We start from the raw sequence: 19,809 nt of genomic DNA, 5'->3' as shown, positions 1-19,809 counted from the left end.
TTGTAGACTAGTTATCATATTACCCCTATTTAAGTCTGGTTTAACTAACATCTGCACACTGAAAAACTATGAAATGCCTGAACACAACCTGAATATTGGATTTAAACACAAGTCCCACCTCTTGCAAAGCAAATAGCCAATCACGTTTAAGGATTTTGGGGTGGTTAATGGGGTGGCCATTGAGATTTCAAGGCAGGGGGGGGGGGAATCAATAATAGTAGGCTTTTTATAGACCATAATTCAACATGTAATACATGATAATTACATTGTTCCACTTCATTCATGACATTGAATTTTCTAGCATGCATTCAATAAATGTTTCCAATAATAAAGAGACATTGTTTGGTGTTTTGGCAGAGACAAACTAATGGCTGATTTGGGAAAAGCTCCACAATTGTCTAATCACTGGTTGGCTATTTGTTCTCTATTTATTAAAGGAGCACCAAACATAATAACAAAATGCAGCTAATGAAATATTGTTTTTCAGTTATTGTAGTCAAACGGATTCTAATCGTAGCAGTGTGCTACAACAATGAGCTTAGCAGGTTATAAGTGAACTTAACACTGATTTCATTCCCTTTACATCTGACTGGTTGACCACTAGGGTGTTAGACAGTCACACACTCAGCCTTGGTGTTTTCATGCATCCTTTGTTGTTGGAGGATGCACTACATATTGTGCATGTGTATGCTGCATACATCTGTCTTGATGACAAGAAAGCAACGTCCAACTTTATCTGACCTGGGAGCTCCCATACAGAGTGTGCATACGTATGAGTATGTGAGAAAGTGTAGAGGATGCCACATGTATGTGTGATGTGCGTGTGAGAATTATGTTGTAGTATTTATATTCATAAGAGGTTCAGCCTAACTCTCCCTGACCCTCTCTGCTTGCAGAGGGAATATTAAGTTGTGATGGTGTTGGAATGCATATCAATGACTGTTTGCAGTTTTATTACTTGTACAAACTAGCTGTGGATGTGGTGTGAACTGTTAAATAGAAAAACAGAAATTTAGTGTAAGCCATCTTTTGTAGTTCAGTATTAAGCCAATGGGAAGTTTTAAACCTGCATTACTTTTTATTATTTCAGGGGGTGACTGCACTGTTTTCAAAAAGATTGAGTGGAACCAGATCTGATATGACCCTTCTTCCTGACTGATCTATTACCTCAGTCAATATTTCCCTAATGAGTTTCTGCTCTCAATCAGTTTCAAGCCCTCGTAAATTCAGTGTTATGTTCATTACTTCATTACAGTGCCATTTAAAGTAAAATTGGCAATAAAGCTGAATGCTTTAGGTTTTGTCTATCTGTAATTGACATGCACCTCCATAGTATCTGTGGACATGGATTGACATGTAACCAAACATAACAAAATCTGCCTTTTGTTAACTTATTGTTAGTGTTATAGTCAAGACCACACTAACCGAGACCAAGACATACCTGAGACTAGAGGGCTCAGAGACAGAGACAAGACCAAGACATTTATGGATCGAGACCAAGTCAATACCAAGACCAAGGCAGGGCGAGTCCGAGACAGGACCAATACAGTAAATATCAGTGAAAAATCATCATCTTGTGTGCAGCAGACAGGGGACAAAAATCTAATTATGAATGAATTGAAGTATTTTTTCTTTCCTATTACTACTATTTCCTTCTAATCACTGTACTGACTTGAAAAAATAGCCTTTCAGTGGTGTTCTTGACTGCTCTTGATTTAATATCCGGTGTCCACACAGTGTGAGACCGAGACATGAAAAGGAGAATGCTTTTGATTCAGATGCTTTTGATTGACACGAGACCGTGACCTTCAAAAAGTGGTCCTTAGACTGACCGATTTTGAGTGCTACAACTCTACTTATTGTCACTTCAGGTTCCACAAAAAAAAAAACATGATGGAAACAACCAAAATACCAACAGCTTTAAAAACTATGGTCACACACCAATAAAGGATGACACAGCTGCTCGGAGCTTCTGAAGGTTTGTGTTATTTGGGTTTGTAAATGAAAGCTGTTATATTCAATAGTATGGAGAGTTATTGAAATGGGTTGCTCTTGTTTTCTTAGATCTATTGATACGCCTATGGGCTAATATCAGCCAAATTTCTCAAGATGAAAAAGACTTCTGCGCTGGGCAAAAGCTTGTAGCACCAAAAAGCAAAGTCAGCATTGAACATTAAACAGTGTGTTATTTAGCAGCTTAATACAGTGCAGAGCAAGACATCGTACCTAGAAGCTGGAGGAGACCAAACATGTGCTAAAAGGAGAGGTCTTATTGGACTTATAGCAAAAAAACAAAACTCCAAATGAATGTTGATGTTGCGCCATGATTGAAAGATGTTAGCCAACATGTTAGCCATAAAAAAATGTAAGGTTTCCAGTGTTTCCCCTAGGTTTACAGTGTTGGGGGGTTGTGGACAAGCCTACCCCTACCATTTCCCCTACCATTCCTACCATTCCCCTACCATTATATTGGGGGGCAGGCCACCCCCCCAATATAATGGTAGGGGAAACATTGCTTTCTATACTCAAAGGTTTGTTTACAGCTTACCTAAAATGGCTTTAAAAAGCTCTGAAAACATTGTAGGACTCCTGTCAAGCACCAAACAGCAAAGTTAACAACTAGTGAGTAAAAATGGAGGTGAAGTTAGCATCTAAGGTGATAAAAGCCAGACATTTTTGGAGGAGATCGAAATTGAGCTAAAAAGGTAGGAAACATTGGTCTTACTGCGGACAAGTGGCTAAAAACAACTCCAGGGATTGTTGCAGCTGACTAAAATGGCCATAAACACAATTAAGTGCAGATTAAACTTTCAATTGAGAAGGTGTGTTTAAAGAACATTTTCTATAAAGTATTTACTTGTAACTATCAAAACTCATGGCATTTGCTGAATATAACAAGTTTAAGCAAAAACAAATCTATAAATCAAAGTGTACACTCAAAGCAGTCCCTCAGTTAAGCATGGATTATTCTCAAAGACCAAACTCTATTATCACACACGTGTAGGCTATACATGTACACATGACACCAGCATGCTCACACACACTCACACTGTTTTTTCTCATTCATGCTGCAAAATCAGGCTGTTGAGCTGAGGTGTGAATTACACAGACCAGTGGAGCAGAAACAAGCAGAGACTTCAAGCCTTGAGATAATTGAATTATTTCTAATAGCTCCTCATTAAAAAACAGATTCTGTGTTACAGTTTCACACTAAAAGTCATTAATCAATGATGGTGATCAAATCTTTTTTGACATAATCCAAGTCACTACTGAGCCATACACCTCGTTTACTTTTACCAAGGTTGTTTTACTGAGTGTTTTTGATTTTTCTGATAGATTGTGTGCTAAATCAACCATCTTAAATGTTGACTTCTTGTAACCAGAAGCGGTGAAGTGATGATTAAAACACACTTTAACATTTTTGGGGCCGACGTTCAAGCCTCAAGCTAAAGTTTCATGACATTTGTGATCTGACAAACATGGCTGAAACGTGTATGTTTTATAACGTTAATAAAATTGATCTTCATACTATAATTGCTGCTGGAGCTTTTTGAGCTCTTCAAGCCTTTTATTCTCCAAGCACCTTGGTAGTTGGTGAAGTTTTGCCAGAAAACGCTACTCTGCTTCATTTGTGATCCGAAAGGAAGGGCAAGCAAATAAAGAATATTCTAATGAATATCAGTAAAGTTATCACATAATAATGACTTTGTCTTAAAAATCCCTGCTCCTTACTTCAAAATAACGTGTTTTCTCCCACGATGCACATCTTTTCCAGCGGATTTATATCACTAATCTTCGCCTCGCTTGTCGTTTTTAGGCCATGTGAGTGTGACCCCAGCGGCAGTTTGGACGTCTGCTCTCCTTTGGATGGACGATGTCATTGTAAGATGAACGTGGAGGGCCAGAGCTGTGACAGGTGTGTGTGATAACACTGTTGCCTACGTCATGCATGTGCGCACATGACCTCTGGTTACCAGGGCAACGGTTAAAGCCATCAGCAATGGAACAACTGAAGCTTTGATGAGTGGTTCATGCACTTATGTGTATAACTGGCTATAATAAGTCTTAGTTATTAATGATAACAAATTTATGATTATAATTTGTCAATTTTAAAATGACACCTTACAATTGCTGAAAAAGGAGAGTCTGAAAAATAACTTACACAGAGATACATGTTTTTTTTTTTGATGTGAGAAGAGATTGAAAAGCCATATTTGATTGAGAGAAGAAGAATAAGTCTTAAAATAGCTCTTAGATTTGGTCCTATCCATCTTTTTGTCTTCTTGGACAGCACTGACTGTTTGTACATCAGTCAGTAACCAGGTCTCTGTCTGTTTCTATCATCTTTCAAACTGATAAACTCACTGTGACATCAGCAATACACTCAGAGCCCCAAGGTCTCAAACTATTGAATAATCCTCCTCTCCCTGTTTGTTGACTTTTTCTCCCCCTGATTTCACGCCTCATTGGCCGGGCCCCTCTCCTGTGTAATGTGACTAGTGTTGGGGCTGATTTTTTAGCAGTGCTCCTGTCCCACCCATATGCCAGTGAGCGTCTGTAGGTCAGCGCTTGGGGTCTCTGCAGCTGAGATTCATTTGGTCCCTTACTCCTTAACACCCGCAGACCAGCACTCCGCCTGCTGCAGGGAGAGGGAGATTAGAAAAGAGACTACCACCACAGGAATGCGGTGATGAATAGCTACGGGCTGCATTATGCATATTAATAACTGTAAATGCATGAAGGTTTGTGTGTGTTTCTGCAGATGCATACCAGGCTTTTTCAACCTGCAGCCAGAAAACGAAGCAGGCTGCCTGCCGTGTTTCTGCTTCGGACACTCGCTGGCCTGCTACTCGTCCAATCACTACACTGCTGTCAACATCACCTCTGATTTCACTGAAGGTATTTATTTTTGTGTTAAGACCTGTATTAGCAAATATGTCCTGCACTGTCACGTGCACGGTGCTGCTCCTTTGTATATGCAATCTTAGTAAGACACGTTATTATGTTCTACTTTTAGAGATCCTTTTAACATGGATCCAGGTACTGCAAATGAAACACAATGCAGCTCAATAAAAGGCATGCATATAGAAAATAACACAGAGCCACTTACGGAATCCTTTTCTTCGATTTGAGAATAAATATGTGCTGATTTTAGAGAGGGACTCTGCAAGAGCAATAACACACTGGTGTATTGAAAAACACACTCACCAAGTTGACAATAAGTAGGAAGCATAAAATGAGCTGCAAGCACAACCAAAAAAAAAACAAGAGATGCAAATTTTTGCAAACCTTGTATTAAGAGTCGAAACAATCAAGTTTTTTTTTTTTCAGTTTTAGAATTCAGAGTGCATGTTCAGATATCTTTTGCCGGGGATATTTTGATGATGCATTTTTTTCTTTCACTGGCTTCCACACTGCAGTCTCTGTTCTTTAAAGCCTCTTGAAATTCTCATCCGTTTTTGTCCTCCAGAAACCTTATTTATTGACTTAGTTCAGTGTTTGGTTGCAGGTGTAGGGATTCTAAATTGATTGTTGTTCCTTATATGGTCATGTGTGTTGCAGCATTTTCTGTACTTCTGTTTTCTACATTTCTTTTACGTTTGCAGTCTGCTTAGGTTTCAAGGCCACCATGTATAGTTTTTTTTTTCTTCTGTTGAGCACAGATCAAATAAAACTAAATTGAAAAATTATCTGAACATCTCCTATAAGACCGCAAAGTTCCCTTTGAACACTAATATTTACCTTGCACGTTTTATTCCGACTGCCTGTGATGCAAAGGAGAATACAGATGACTCATGTTTTGTCTTCTTTTATCACCAGATCAGGATGACTGGGTGGGCAAGTTCTCTGCAGGGCAGGAGTACCCCCTGCTGTGGAAGGAAGGGGAAGTCTACCTCCTGCCTCTAACAGAGGAAGACATCGGCTTCTACAAAGCCCCTGGTGAGTCAAAATGCTAAATAATAGAGATTTCGAGTCATACATGATAGATTTTCACCTCAGGTTGGGTCAAATGGGTGTGTTACATCCCCCGGGGTGATATTTGGTATTGTTGACAGTTATGTTATGAGATAATAAATCCTCCAGTTGTTGCTCTTCTAGCAAATATGTAAATGATATTAGCTTTTGAGAGCGTCTGTAATAGCCGTAGCTTGTTCCTGTTGTTCCTCAGTGAGATTAATCTGGCTCTTTGGCAGCGGGTCATGCAGCAGTTATTCTGACACCGTTCCGTCCAATCCGTTATCAGAGCCATTAGAAGATAAGGGAATAAGCTGGCCCGGCTACAGGACTTAAGGCCCATTTCTATCATCCGCCCCAGCAGGAAAAGGCCTGATGGAATTGGATGTCTTGGCCATGCTGGAGAGGCAGCAAAGTAAAAATTGGCTTGGTTTCTCCTTGTCTCGGCTAAGTCGCTTCTCGGCGTCAACTCGCAGCCCCTCCAGCGTCCGTGCAGCCTGCGGCCAGAGGCGAAACAGGAGCAATCCCATTAACTCCGCATCCTGGAGGTTTAATGCCCAAACGAGCAGACTCCATTTGGAAGGATCTTTATTTAGAAAGATGAAATGCTTACAGCGGGACGTGACAAAGCCTGGTGGTCAGGCTGGAACGTCATTAGAAATGCATTTAGAAGTCCCTGATGTGCGAGTTTGACTTTTTCTCAAGCGTATGCGTGCATACACATCCAAAAACGAATTCTTCCATACTTTTCCAAATATATGTACATGTAATTATAAATGTGCATCATTAATAGCGTCTTCTTAAGTTGCTTTCTTCTGCAGACATTCTTCATTGATGTCTCTGTAGGCCACAACGCACAGATTAGTGGCCCAGCTAGCTGAGAGCAGCTTTATGGCAGCCTGCTTATCTACTATGGCCAGTGCTTGTTTATGTTGTTTCCCCACATAATAAATACACAAATCTATTGCCTTGCCATCCCTATTAATGATCTCATTTCCTCCCGCCTTTCCCCTGTAGTGTTGCATATGTACGGTTACTTTAAAGATTAAAACCAGAGTGGCAGCAGCTTTGGAAAGCAGCTCGCTCTCTCTCTCTCTCTCTCTCTCTCTCTCTCTCTCTCTCTCCCTCTCTCTCTTTCACTGCCAATGTCTCTTCTCGTTTTCTACTTTTAATTTGTATTTATGCAGAAATCCCTCCACTGTGTTCCTCACCAAAGTAAAAGATAATTCTGAGTGACAACCCGGCGTCGAACATCTTACAGAATGCCATTTCTGTGATTTTTTCGTGAATGCATTTGTCACCGCGGTTTCTCTTGGGCTTCAGCTGTGGCAGGCGGGACAGGATTCAATCACTTGAGGCTTTTTTTAAAAATTGAATTAGTAAAGAGAGCAGTATTTGGGATCTGTGAAGCTCACCCATCTACAGAAATAACAGCCGTTGCAGAGGTCAAGAAGCCACTGATATCCTCTTAAAATTGCCTGGAAAATGAGTTGTGAGAAATGGAGTGAAATTTAGACCATCAGTTGAGTGTGCTAAATTTCCCATGAAAATCAAGCCAACATGGAACTTAAGCCCTCGTGCTTTTCATCTTTTCATTGTACACACACTTTAGATGTGAACTGACAACTGAAAGCATTTTATTGGATTATACCACTGCCTTAAGAATGCTTTAAATAAGGTTAACTTCACCTAAAATTAGGCCTAAAGATGCATGAACACAAACACAACAATATAGCAAGCACTGCAGTATGGGACAGAATATAAGTGGACCTTTGTAGTCATGGAAAAAAAATAATAAAAACATGGTTTACCTTGCTAACCGGACACATTATGGTAAGTTTTGGATGAATAAAAGACTGCTGTGTGCTCAATAAAGTTTATTATTTCCATTTATATACAGATCAGTCCTGCAGCACAACAGTTATAGTTCAAGCTCAATTCTTAAGTGTTTGTCCCGAGAATGGCCTTGGAAATATGTGAAACAAACAGCCGCTAAAAAAACACAACAGAGAGTAACAACAACTTTGTACATTAAAAAAGGAAACGTTTGACTTTTTGTCTCACAAAGGTCACACTGGACACTATCCCGGAGGTCAATTTAAAAGTTGATTTTACAGTGGCCATGCACAACACAACGGTTGGGCCACAGCTGGCTACATAGCTAATTGACATCTGTGTTCCCTCTCAGGAACATAGAAACAACATACATTCAATACAAACAATTACAAAAGGCACCAAGGTATATTTTTGACGGCAACCATCTAACTTACTTATTTTTTCATTTTGATGTTATTTCATCTGACGTCTTCCTTAGCTTTGCTCCTATACAATTACCACAATTACTTGACGTCATTGCATTAATGCTTTTCTTTAAAACTTACCAATCAATGATAACAGCCTACTAAGACAACTATGAAGAAGAATGGATTCCTCCTTCTAAAGATGTATGCTTCCTGCAACAACTTAAAAATGTCTTTCATTGTACCCATATTGAGCCCAATATATTGTCCGTTAACTCATCTAATCGGGAAATGACACTTGTAATTTCTGTATCTATTTATATTTCTTCTCATATGTTTCCTTTTGCAAATCACTTTTTCCCAAGTCATAAATGTAGGTAGTTCAGTGAACATGAATTCAGTCTTCCTGTGAATCATATTCAATGGCACTTGTCCTCCCTTGATCTTGGACATCTGCTTGATGGTTGACACAGACTGAGTTCGAGTCCCCTGTGGTGACTCAACAGACTGAACACTTGAGCGCAGCTGCCAGGAACTATCATAGACAAGCATGAAGTACCTCCCCTAAACAGTCACTTTGACCTGCCTCCAACAACTGTGGTCACCACTTGAATCTGCTGGACAGTGATTGCGGCTCTCTTGGCTGAGCTGCTTTTCATGCTGAAGGGGGCATCATGGAACATAAGTCCTTACAGCCATCTGTTGAGAAGCTTGCAATGTTGATCCTTTTCATGTCTGCAGTCCAGGCCAACCTGCTAAGCCTGAAGCAGCGGGGAGAAAGAAAGAAAAGTGGAAGACAGATGGGGAAAAAAAACACATTTTAATAAAGTTAGTAGAAGGCAAAACAAGCTGCTTATGACTGCTTTTGTGCACACTCAAGAGGCAGCAGACAGAGAAACAACAGCAGAGCTCCACCAGAGCAGCTCCAGGCTACCTGTCGTTCTGATTCAAGCTGTAATTGCTTTTACGAGCCCCACACTACCTGAGAACTATCTGATCCCAGGTCTTTATGCAAACTAGTCTGGTGCTGACCATGTCACGGGGAAGCATAAGTAAAACAGAAAGGAGATGTAGCAAGAGGAAATATGATTTGATTTGACTGATTTGAGAAAGAGAGCTAGAAATAAGAGGGAACACCAGGGAGTAAAAGGGTAGAAATCAAGAGAAGCAGCAACTTCCGTGAAAGGTGAAGGAGTGCTTGAGTGGAGCTTGAGTGGGGAGAATAAAGAGTTCAGTATGCCTGGAACAAACTCAGTTGTAAGACGTGTTCTCTGACAAAGTCTAAAGGTGAAAGTGTTGGTTCCCATCCCAAATGGCCACACTCAAAGGCTTGTCGACAAGAATGCCATCAGAGACTCCCGTTTGCTGTATCCAACCACCTCCCCTCCAAGAACTAGGCAGTTTTTGTGTGTTTTGTTGTCTCAACGTAGTGCAGTGCTGTGTGGACAGTCTCTTCATTCTCATTCAGGTGTTGCACTTGGTTGCAAACATTTGAAAGGGACAAAAGTTGTTGTTTGAGGAATGAAAAGGGAGCTTGACAGAGAAATCGCAATTAGAACAACAATTGATGGAATACAGTGTCAATGAAAAGTTGTTGGACACAGTTGCACCAATTCCAATGTTTGTCAGGTTTGAAATTGGGAAATCTAGGCACAGTCTCACAATGTGATGATCACTTTGTATGACACTTACTGTGGCCTTGAGGCTTGCTCGAACAATAGCAACGCTTTGTCAAAAACGGAAAGCTTTCTCAGTATTTCGAGACCACTGTGTTTTTATCCATGTTAGTGCAGTGGTTGAAAGAGCTGGCCAATCAGAACAAGACCATTTTTCTTCTCACATGGAATCCTTTTTTTTCTAGATATTGCAGTTTTCATCATTCAAAAAAGAATGTTTCCAGACACATCTTGTGTTTTACACAAAGAGAACCTTTTACATATGTCTGTAGCAACACCCAAGGCAACGATTTCTGTTTAAGGCAACTGACAGGGTTCCCCTGGAGACTTCAAGAATAAACTACTGTAGGAAACAACCATAATGGCAAATGTTAACTTCTTTACCGTTACAAATTCAATCCATTTTTTTCTGCATAGATTTTTTTTTTTTTTTACAAACATGAGGTTATATTTTTATTGTTAAAAAATCTGCTGCATTCGTGAGTTGTAAAAGGACTTGAGCTTGCATGGCGCTTTTAGTCTTCTGACTACTCAAAGAGCTTTTGGAATGAATGAAAAAAGCACCTCAGTGATATTACATAAATTCTAACTCTGGCTAGTAATCTTGGTTTAATTACCTGCTCATAAACAAACAGAACGACTTCATTGATATTTGGACCTAATCTCTGAAAAAAACGATTGTGTGGGTTGTCCTGGATTAACTGTACATTTGAATCTCATTGCTTAAGAAATTCCCTAGAATATGAACGACACTTCCTTCACTCATTTGTGATTAGATTTCAGGTCGTATATTATCTGCCTGCAGGCATTTCAGCGCCGTGTCCTGACGGTGTTGGACCTCTTTAAAAGTTTAAAGTTTGTCCATCTAGCCTCTGCCCTCACACTCTCTGGATGTTGGTCGATGTTTGAGCCTCAGTGGGACTCGTGTTAGTGCGAAGCAGTTGTGATTTAATCGAAATAGAGTTGATTTAATTTGGTTGGAGCAGAGTCTAAAGCCCCTGATTGATTGTGAGGTCCTCTGCCATTTCACAAAAGTTATTCAGGCATCTATCACCTGTTGGGATGGCAGCTTTATTTGTTCCTGGCAGAGTGCAGCACAGTCAGTGGAGTCCAGATCATTCAGAGTGAATTATAGAAACAAACTGGAAATAGAATGGGAACTGGCTGAAGCATAGTTTTTGTCCTATTCTGTTTTTTGTAGTTATGAGTAAAAAAAAAAACACGCCTCGAAGCATTGGAATTTGGATTTGGCAGATAGCTGGCCTGATCTCCAAAAAAATTTAAAAAATGCAATTATTAAAAATGATATAATTTGTTTGTATAATCACATCATGTTATCAAAACCACTGATCTACGGCATGTTAATCAGAATATTTTGATGCTGGTCAGCAGATCTTCATGCATGTTTTTAAATGAAGCCAGGATAGCCATTTCTCCCTGCTTACAGCTCTATGCTAAGTTCGGCTAATTGTTTCCTTACTCTTGTTCTGTGCACTGAGATTTTTGAAAAATCCCTTAAAACATTGTAATTAATGAGTTCACAAAAATAATCAAACAACATCTTTATCCTCTGATGGTTTAAGTCGTCTTGAATGTCACAAAGAATATTTGAGTCTCAGTATTGTAACATTATTCTTTCGCATGTGCAGACAACACGAGGGTGGTATTCAGGGATTGCTTAACTTTTTAATTCCCTCCAATTTGTCATGTGATATAAAATAATGAATATAAATCCATGGCAATACACAGACAGAAGATCACAATTACACATGAATAATCCTTTCATTGTTTTATTATGGTGATTCATTACTTTGGAGAGGGACCCTCCAGTGGGGCCTTTGCTGAATCGTCTATTAGGGTTATGAGTAATTAAGCTTCGGTTCTTCCATGCTCACAGATGGAGAGAGAACACAACCAGGAACCACACTGATGCAAATCAGTCCCCAGCAGAATAATGACCAGCTTCATCTGAAACATAACCACTTGCAACCATAAGCGAGCACTTTATGAGAGAATATTAGCTTGGTCACACAATAGTATTACCAGGCTCATTACCCACCGTTATGCAAGGAATGTGCAGGATATATTTCTTTTTTTGAATAATTTCAAAAGAAATATAAGTTGACTTTAATTTCCAGTGACCATGAGGTTCTAACATAACTCATTATTACAGTGTGTCATTCTCCAAATATAGGTTATTGCCTCCTTTCTGTTTCCCCAAAACAGTGGCTCTGCTGAGACTGTTCTTGTGTAAAGATTGAATGCAACCGCTGGCAGATGCTATTCTGTGCAGCTTGAGTGTAGGGTGACTTAATAACCAGTGGTGATTCTACAGTCTATTGGGGCCCTAGGCAAAAATGAATTGGGGGGCCCTCCAACCAGCGTTTATCACCACCAGTGTTCCAACATTTACTCCTCTTCCTTTTTGTTACTCTTTCTTTGGTCCTTGGTTTTCAAAACATAAATGCATTCTATGTTTAGCAGGGCAATGAGATTGAGTGCTGTCAGATGGGGCCCCGTTAGGGAGGTTAATTGCCAACATCCGGATCTGACTGAGCACAATGTAAATCCCTGCGCACAGTTTCTGAAGTTGTGCTGACAGTTTGCAAAATTTCTTCAAATAAAGTATTGTATGCCTTTCTTTTGGAGTGGTGCACGGTGGCGTTTGGGTGGCAGGCCACCACTTCAAAGGCGGGGATAGGAAACACCATCTGTGACAATGGATGATCCATAGACCCTAGTGCAGACTTTTTATTTATTTAAACTGTGGACATCATGTTAAAGTAAGAATGGAAAATATTTTTGGGGGGAAATTACTGAAAAACGATCAATTAATACATTCAGTAGTTTCTTCAGTAGTGTGTGATTTATAACTAAGCTTCTAAATCAATTGGTAAGTTCTGGTGTTGGAAACTGAGCCAATGCAGTAGTGCAATGGACTGCAACTCCTTGAGTGTCCACTTGAGGCTGGCTCCTATAGTGAGTCAACCTCCATAGAACTCCATGTTAAAATGTCCAACTTGATAGCAGAAATCAGCATGGTCCAAAAACAGGATAATGTCTCATTTCCTTTCTCCCTTTTTGATAATATAATGGCAACAATTTATGCATAATCACGGTTGTAGCTGTTTGCCAAGAGGAGTCAGGATTTTCTATAAAAGTGACAACCATTGCCCTTGATAGCACCTCTTCAGAAGGTTGAATACAGTCTAGGTTCTAAAAGTGGTTTTGTATGAGCAGTGCCTTTTTGGACTAAGGAGTGAGTATTGATCAGTTATGTAATTCAGTCCTCTCAAACAAATCGGTTGTCTAATCACTGGTTTAGATGTATTGATGTGAGAGGGCCCATTGAAGGCATCCCTTTCTAATTGGTGACGGATTTAATCAAAGCCTCTTTTCTTTCCAGACTGGCTGAGTTTCTTTGTATTCCTTCTCATCAATAAGTATTGATTGTGAAACTACACTGAGATGTGTGACAGCTCATTTCATTTGATGAAGTGTTTTGTCTTTCGGGGTGATTATTGGTCGTTGTTTAGCCTCTCCCCCTCTTCCCTATTGGCTGTAATTATCTATTTGTTTTGACTGCAAAGTCACAGTGATGTGAAAGGTACTATATTGGGCCTGGTGAAGAAATTGCTATTGCTATTGATTCATGATGTCATTTGAGGCTTTGCTTTTTTAATAATAACCCCTTTTTCATTTTCTACAATAGCAATTCTATAAAAGATTGATACACATTTATGAAACAATGCATTGTGTCATTGATTCATGTGGCTTCACATTAAAACAGAACTATAAGTAGCAATCAAATTTAATGGAAACTTTGTTTAAAGTTATTGTTAAAATCTGGAAAAAATGGCCCGTCCTTTTCCCCTTTGTGTTTAATTGGTGATAATATGTGGCTTATTAAAAATAGTGAAATAAGAACATATTAAAAAAAAAACATGCATTTGTCTTGCGAAAATGTTTTGCCTTGGCAGATGGAAATGTAGCTGCATGATGCACAGAAATGCTAATGTAACAATATGATTAATAATGAACTAAATTCATTGTTCATTACCATAAAATCCATGAGATGATGATGAAGAGGAAACTCTCGAGACTTAATTGAAATTATAATTACATTGGATTTTCCCTTAAAAAGTACTAACTTATTACTTCCACTAATTACTTCAACACATAACTGATTAGCACATTATCAGCAGCAGCAGAATCCTCAGCACAAGATGTCATAAAGTGCTCATGGAATCTGTTAACCTGGCTGTTGATTTCAGAGAGTATGAGTACAGAGATGAGCCCGGCAGAGATGATTAAAAAAAAGGGCTGTCGGTTGAGCAAATATTACATTATCAGACAGTTGAATTGCTCCAAATGACGCCAGAGGCACCTCACAAAGAAAAAAAAAAATCACCTTCCCTACTCCTTAGCCCTCTAAACCCCCAGAAGGGCTCAGGATGTACTTCACACACGATTACGCTCAAAAACAAGGTGGCAACCAAGCGTGCAAACTGTCAGTTTTGTCCACTCACTCATCCACCCTGAGCTGTTAGAGAATGGCAGCGGAGTTGTTTTTTCCCCCACAAATTGTTATGATTTTCTCATTTTGAAGGCATAACTGGTGCAAGACTTTTGACAACAGCACAGGTTGTTTACATTTTTCTTATTTCCATGTTGATGGAGGGCAAGCCTTCTGCCTATTTTTATATCAAAAGGACAAGTTGTGTGTGTGTGTGTGTGTGTGTGTGTGTGTTTTATTTTTTTTGCCAGTTTGAAGAGTGGAGTCCAGGGGAAGTCTAGTGGTGGCTAAGATCTTTGAAGTCCTTTTAATATGAAGTAATGAGCCCAAAATAAGGGGGTGGGTAATTACACATTGGCTCAGTGCTCCATGCGGGCTCAAAAAAAGCCTGAACCCATCTGCCCTCATTTACACACACACACACACACACACACACACACACACACACACACACACATAGAAAGATTGAAAAAAGAAGAAACGGGGAGCATTTCTGAATCCACACAAATACATAGTTATTCAGCATCCAACACAACATACAGCAATAATAATGCTGACTCCACTCACCTTTCTAACACCCAACCTCTGCCCCACTCCACTAGAGAAATTCCTGGGTCACCAAGCCTTCAGCTACGGCCAGCTCCTCTCCATCACCTTCACCTCCGAGGCGGTCGAGCTGCTCCCCGACCATGTCACCCTGTTCCTCCGTGGCTCCGGGATCACCCTGTCAGCGGATCTTTCACCCCAACGGGTGCTCGACTTTGAACCCGGCCTTGCACCGCGGCACTCATTCATTGTCAGGTACAAGAATGCAGGCTTGGAGCTGTCAGTTTGTGTGTCTGTGTGTTTTTATGTATTGTTAGTCTCTTGAGTCTCTCTGGAAAATACCAAAGTGTTTGCCTGAATCTGCTCATGTAAGTCATATTGTTTGTTTTTCTCCACATCTTTGCATCTCCCTGTTGCCCGACTTGTTCCTTGTTAGAATATATATAGCGTCCACAGAGTAAAGACTATCCAGGACACCCATGTACTGATTACAGCTCACCCACATTGACTGCGCTGTCATGGTCCCTGCAGAATGTGGGGATGAGACTGCAGTGATGAGCCAGCTCCCCCAAACGCTGGCTGTCATGTAGATCTGGCAGGTACAGAGCAGCAGCATTACATTTCCATTTTTACATTTTAGACGTTTAGCAGATTTCCTCAGCTGGCGTGATTTGGAATTTGAGCAGCGGTGATATAACAAAAGTCACTGAAAGTGCAAAAAAGGAAAGGGGGAGCAAAAGTGAAACTGAAGCATAAGTGATGAATGCAATGATCAAAGAACAGAGCTGAACAAGACCACTAGATCCCCCCAACAATCTAGGTTGTACGTGAGAGCAGTGGGAGGTTTTGAATAAATGCTATTATGTTGTTATTAAGTATGAATAATACCTCAGATGTAGTGAGATTAACAACCTCTTTTCCTAAGGGATACCTGGCCAAGACACTCAGCAGACTATAGAGTCAGTAATCTCTCAATTGGTAGGTCGACAGTTCATTCTTCAGCTGCTGCTGTCTAAATGTCGAAGTGTCCTTGGGCAAGACACTGAATCCCAAATTGCTCCCAATTTGCAATTTGCCTTCGCCATCAGTGTGTGAACAGGCAGCTTTGACATGTATAAAAGGGCTTGAGTGGTCAGCAGACTAAAAAGGGGCTATATAAGTATAGTCCATTTAACATTTATAATATTCACCGTGTTCTTTCAACATGTAAGAGTGCTAACAACTGTGCGGCTTAACAAAAACAATCCCCTGCAAGCCGAGCATGGCACATTTTGTGAGAGGACTTCCAGGTGAACTGAAGGTTGGAAATGAACCTACACAGGACGAGTTTGTTTGATTGAGATAAATTCTAGGAATAAGTTGGCAAAGAGCGTCACAAACTGTGTGTTATGTCATTAATCTGCCAATCTGGGGCCCAGAAGAAAAAAGAGTTTGGAAACAACTGACTTAAAGAAAGGACCGCAAACTGACAAGCTAACTTATGAGACTGTTTTTGTGAAATGTAGGGTTCAAATACAGTTCTTGCTTTATTAATTGATGAAATGAGGTTCATGCTTACTGTACAATATAAAATATTTGGCAAACTTCAGCTGCCGCCTAACTTTTACATTAGATGAATATAAGACAACACACAGCACAGAAAATAAAGATAAATACATTTGTGTAGATGGCCAAAACTTAGCCTATATGGAGAAATGCATGAGTGAAACTAATGAAATAGAAATGCACCAGGTGTCACGTCCGAACACAATACTGAAGTTCATATAAAAAAGCTTTGCACCTTATCAAATCCAGCAGAAATTGCAGTGCTATTTTCATTATTAGGAGCTGTAGAGATTTTGATGGTCGGATGTATTCCTTGGGGGATTTAAAGTGTGTATGTGGGTTTTCAGGCTGTGCAGAGCTCTGCAGAATCACACTGTAATACTGCATGTGTGCAGCATGCAGCCCACGTTCAAGATATTTCTCAGTGTTTTTCAACCTTAATGGCAAAGTTAGGGTTTCAGTTAAATATTCTGTCTGTTTTTTAGTGTCTGAGTTAAAACATATCTGACCTACAAGAGCTCTATGCTGCTGAAAAGTCGCAGTTTAAAATATGTAGGTAGTTTCATTCACCGTGGTGTAATGCACAGTGTAGCCTCCTCGACACCCACATGTAAAAGTTCATTTGTTTTCTCGTCTAATACCATTCATGTACCTACAGAGGCAAATGCAGGCGCACAAATCTCACAGCCTAATATAAATTGTCATTGTTTATAGTTTCACCTGTGCTTTTTGACGTGGCCTAAAAAAAAATCGTAATCATTTATATTTGTTACAGGCAGGTGTAGTTTTTATGATTATTTATAGTACCAATAGCAACTCCTTGAAAGCAGCTGCAATCAGAGATGTGATATAGTCATAAAGATGGCAGCAATCAAAATCAAGCTGTGATACAGTTTCTGTCAAACAGAGCTGATGATTTTAAGAGCACCTGCAATTGGCAGTCTGCTACTTTTATTTTCTTATTTGTGGATACAGTTGATTAGCATCTGAATTTTGGAACAGAAACCGGGACTGGTTGAGTTGTATTTTGCCTCAGCCAGTGTTTGTTTTTTCTTTTTTTCACCTTCATCAAGACCCTGAATTCATTGTGTTTTAAAAGGTCCATGTTGAGAATTTTAATATAAAAATGTTTCCTTGTACAAGGCTATTTTTGGTCCTTTTTATGCCTTTATCTGAGAGATAGGACAGTTGATAGAGATGGAAATCGGGGTGAGAGATACAGTGGGGAGTGACATGCAGGAAAGAAGCCACAAGTCGGATTTAAACCCTGGCTGCCTGCATGGAGGACTACAGCCTCAATACATGGGCCATGCGAGCTAGCCACAGGTCTCCTGTTTTTCTAAAGGGGTTTGAGCAGTGTATTAGTTTTCCTGGCAATAATGGCTATGAAGATTTATTACTCAATTCCAATGTATTTATGTACATTCCCGGGACAACATCTGCAGTCTTTATTCTGTCCTCTAAAGTGAAGTCAGAGTCTTTTTTTCCCCCTTTTCAGTGTGTCAGTTGGAGCTTTGTTTTGGGTTTAAGTTTTGTATCATAAACTGATGTAAATAAGAACTGTGGATTTTGTCCTCCTTTTGGTAGACTGCCTCCTTGGCAGACCAATAAGGCAGTCTGTGCTAGAACTTTCATGCTTAAAGCTAAAGACAACAGGCTCCTTCTATCTCTTACGATCGTCTGTGTTCTCATACGAGTCCAATTTGTTGTTGATATTGACCTTCGACTGTTTGTAGAACTGTACTGCTTTCTTTGCAGGAAATCTTATCGTTTCTTCTTGCACCAATTTGCTCTCTACCAAGACTCCTGCGGGCCTTTTTCCGCCTTGCCGTTCACAGTTAAGTGGTCAATCTGTGGGTGGGAGTGACTGGAGGAGGCAGACTTGGGTCTGAAAAGGTGAACCCTGGTGTGACGATCTGTGGGGAGGCGGCAGTGCAATCAGTCACATTGTTGTGGTGCGAACTCATTGGGTCTGTCAACCTCCGGGAGTGGGTGCAGCTGGCCTGGTCTCCATTTGGAAAGACAGGCTTAAGTCATTCGCTCTATTTCCAGCCTCTTCCCCCACTTGGCGTGACGTCCTGTATCCAGTAATCCTTCCCATCCCACTCAGCACCTCCTTCAGACTGCTTTGTTTCAATTTGTCTTAATTCCGCCCGTGTTTCCATCTTAAATTCTCCTCCCCAGCTCCTGCTACTTAAACTTCCGCCCTGAAGCCAGCCCTATCTTTCCCAAGATAGGATTACATTTTCTTTGTTTTCCCAGTTTTTTTTGTGTAAAAGTAAACCACATAAAACAGATAACTGTTTAATGGAATAGAATGGTCCACATAGAAATTGACATGTTCCACACCCAGGGAGCACTGTATTGTTCTCACTGTGTGCCCCGGGGAGCATGTTCCAGTCCATTTGCTCAAAACAGTCCTGTCAAACCTCCACATGTTGGAGGGATTGCACTCTCACAGTCTTAGAAACAATAGGCATCTGGCAGTTGGATTCCACTGTAGGGAATCCAAAAAAAAAAAAAAGCTTGTGATATGTCCAATTTTGGAAAAAGGTGAACAAAAAGTACACGTGGGTTACAGAATTCTGAGTAAGTTGTACCTTGCTCAGAGGGGAGCTGCCCTAGTCCAGGTGGGAGATGATTAAATCATGAGCAAAGAGCTGTCCAGAATCCTCAATAAGGAAAGGTCTGGTTTGACAAAGGTTTCCAAGTGTGAATCTGCAGCACCAGCTTGTGTTTTCTATGAGAGGCTGCTATCACAATTGGGTTGCTGCAATCTCTCTGAGATTGCTGGCAATCGGAGCAGTAGTTGATATACTTGTACTGTTGAATGTGAAGGTGGCAAATAGAATTTGACGGAGGACAGGTTAGTCTTTTCCAAACTGGTTTGAGTGTTTTGGGTGAAAGAAAAGGAGGCCCTCTTCAACTGGAGCATCATGTGAAAGAAAGGGAGACTGCCTCTTGACGGCTCAGATAGAATGTAAGCAATGTAAGCAGATGTTGCATCTTGTGTTTGGTTTGTGAATTTGTGGCGGCATGACATAACAGACATGGTCATTTTGGATAGTTTGCAGATTCACAACCTTGTTCAAGAGCATTTGATGAATAGTTATGTTGTTCATGGTCCACTCAGAGTAAGTCATTAACTCTTAATATTCTGGTGATACTCTGGCTCTGCTCTTTTGTGCAACCATTATGTTCACAAATAACTGAAGGTCAACCACTTCACTATAGCAAGGACCACACCATGGATAAGCAGGGTTTAAAGAATTCCTTGATGATACATTTTGTGTGTGTAAGAAAACGGATTTGCTCAGTGTCACTCAGTTTG

At 40.2% G+C, this 19,809-nt stretch overlaps 1 protein-coding gene across 1 annotated transcript in view; it reads left to right on the top strand.

Moving 5' to 3' along the window:
* lamc3 (laminin, gamma 3) overlaps positions 1 to 19,809 on the top strand; it is a 119,533-nt gene that overhangs the window by 58,542 nt on the left and 41,182 nt on the right. The window contains exons 7-10 of the mRNA XM_061060790.1: positions 3,818 to 3,916; positions 4,763 to 4,899; positions 5,821 to 5,940; positions 14,990 to 15,188. Coding sequence (XP_060916773.1) covers positions 3,818 to 3,916; positions 4,763 to 4,899; positions 5,821 to 5,940; positions 14,990 to 15,188 — 555 coding nt within the window. The remainder of the gene's footprint in view (positions 1 to 3,817; positions 3,917 to 4,762; positions 4,900 to 5,820; positions 5,941 to 14,989; positions 15,189 to 19,809) is intronic.

This window comes from Labrus mixtus, chromosome 17 (genome assembly GCF_963584025.1).
Source record: "Labrus mixtus chromosome 17, fLabMix1.1, whole genome shotgun sequence".
Classification (NCBI taxonomy): domain Eukaryota; kingdom Metazoa; phylum Chordata; class Actinopteri; order Labriformes; family Labridae; genus Labrus; species Labrus mixtus.
The sequence above is the reverse complement of the archived record's forward strand: the minus strand, read 5'-3'. Positions and strand labels throughout refer to the sequence as shown.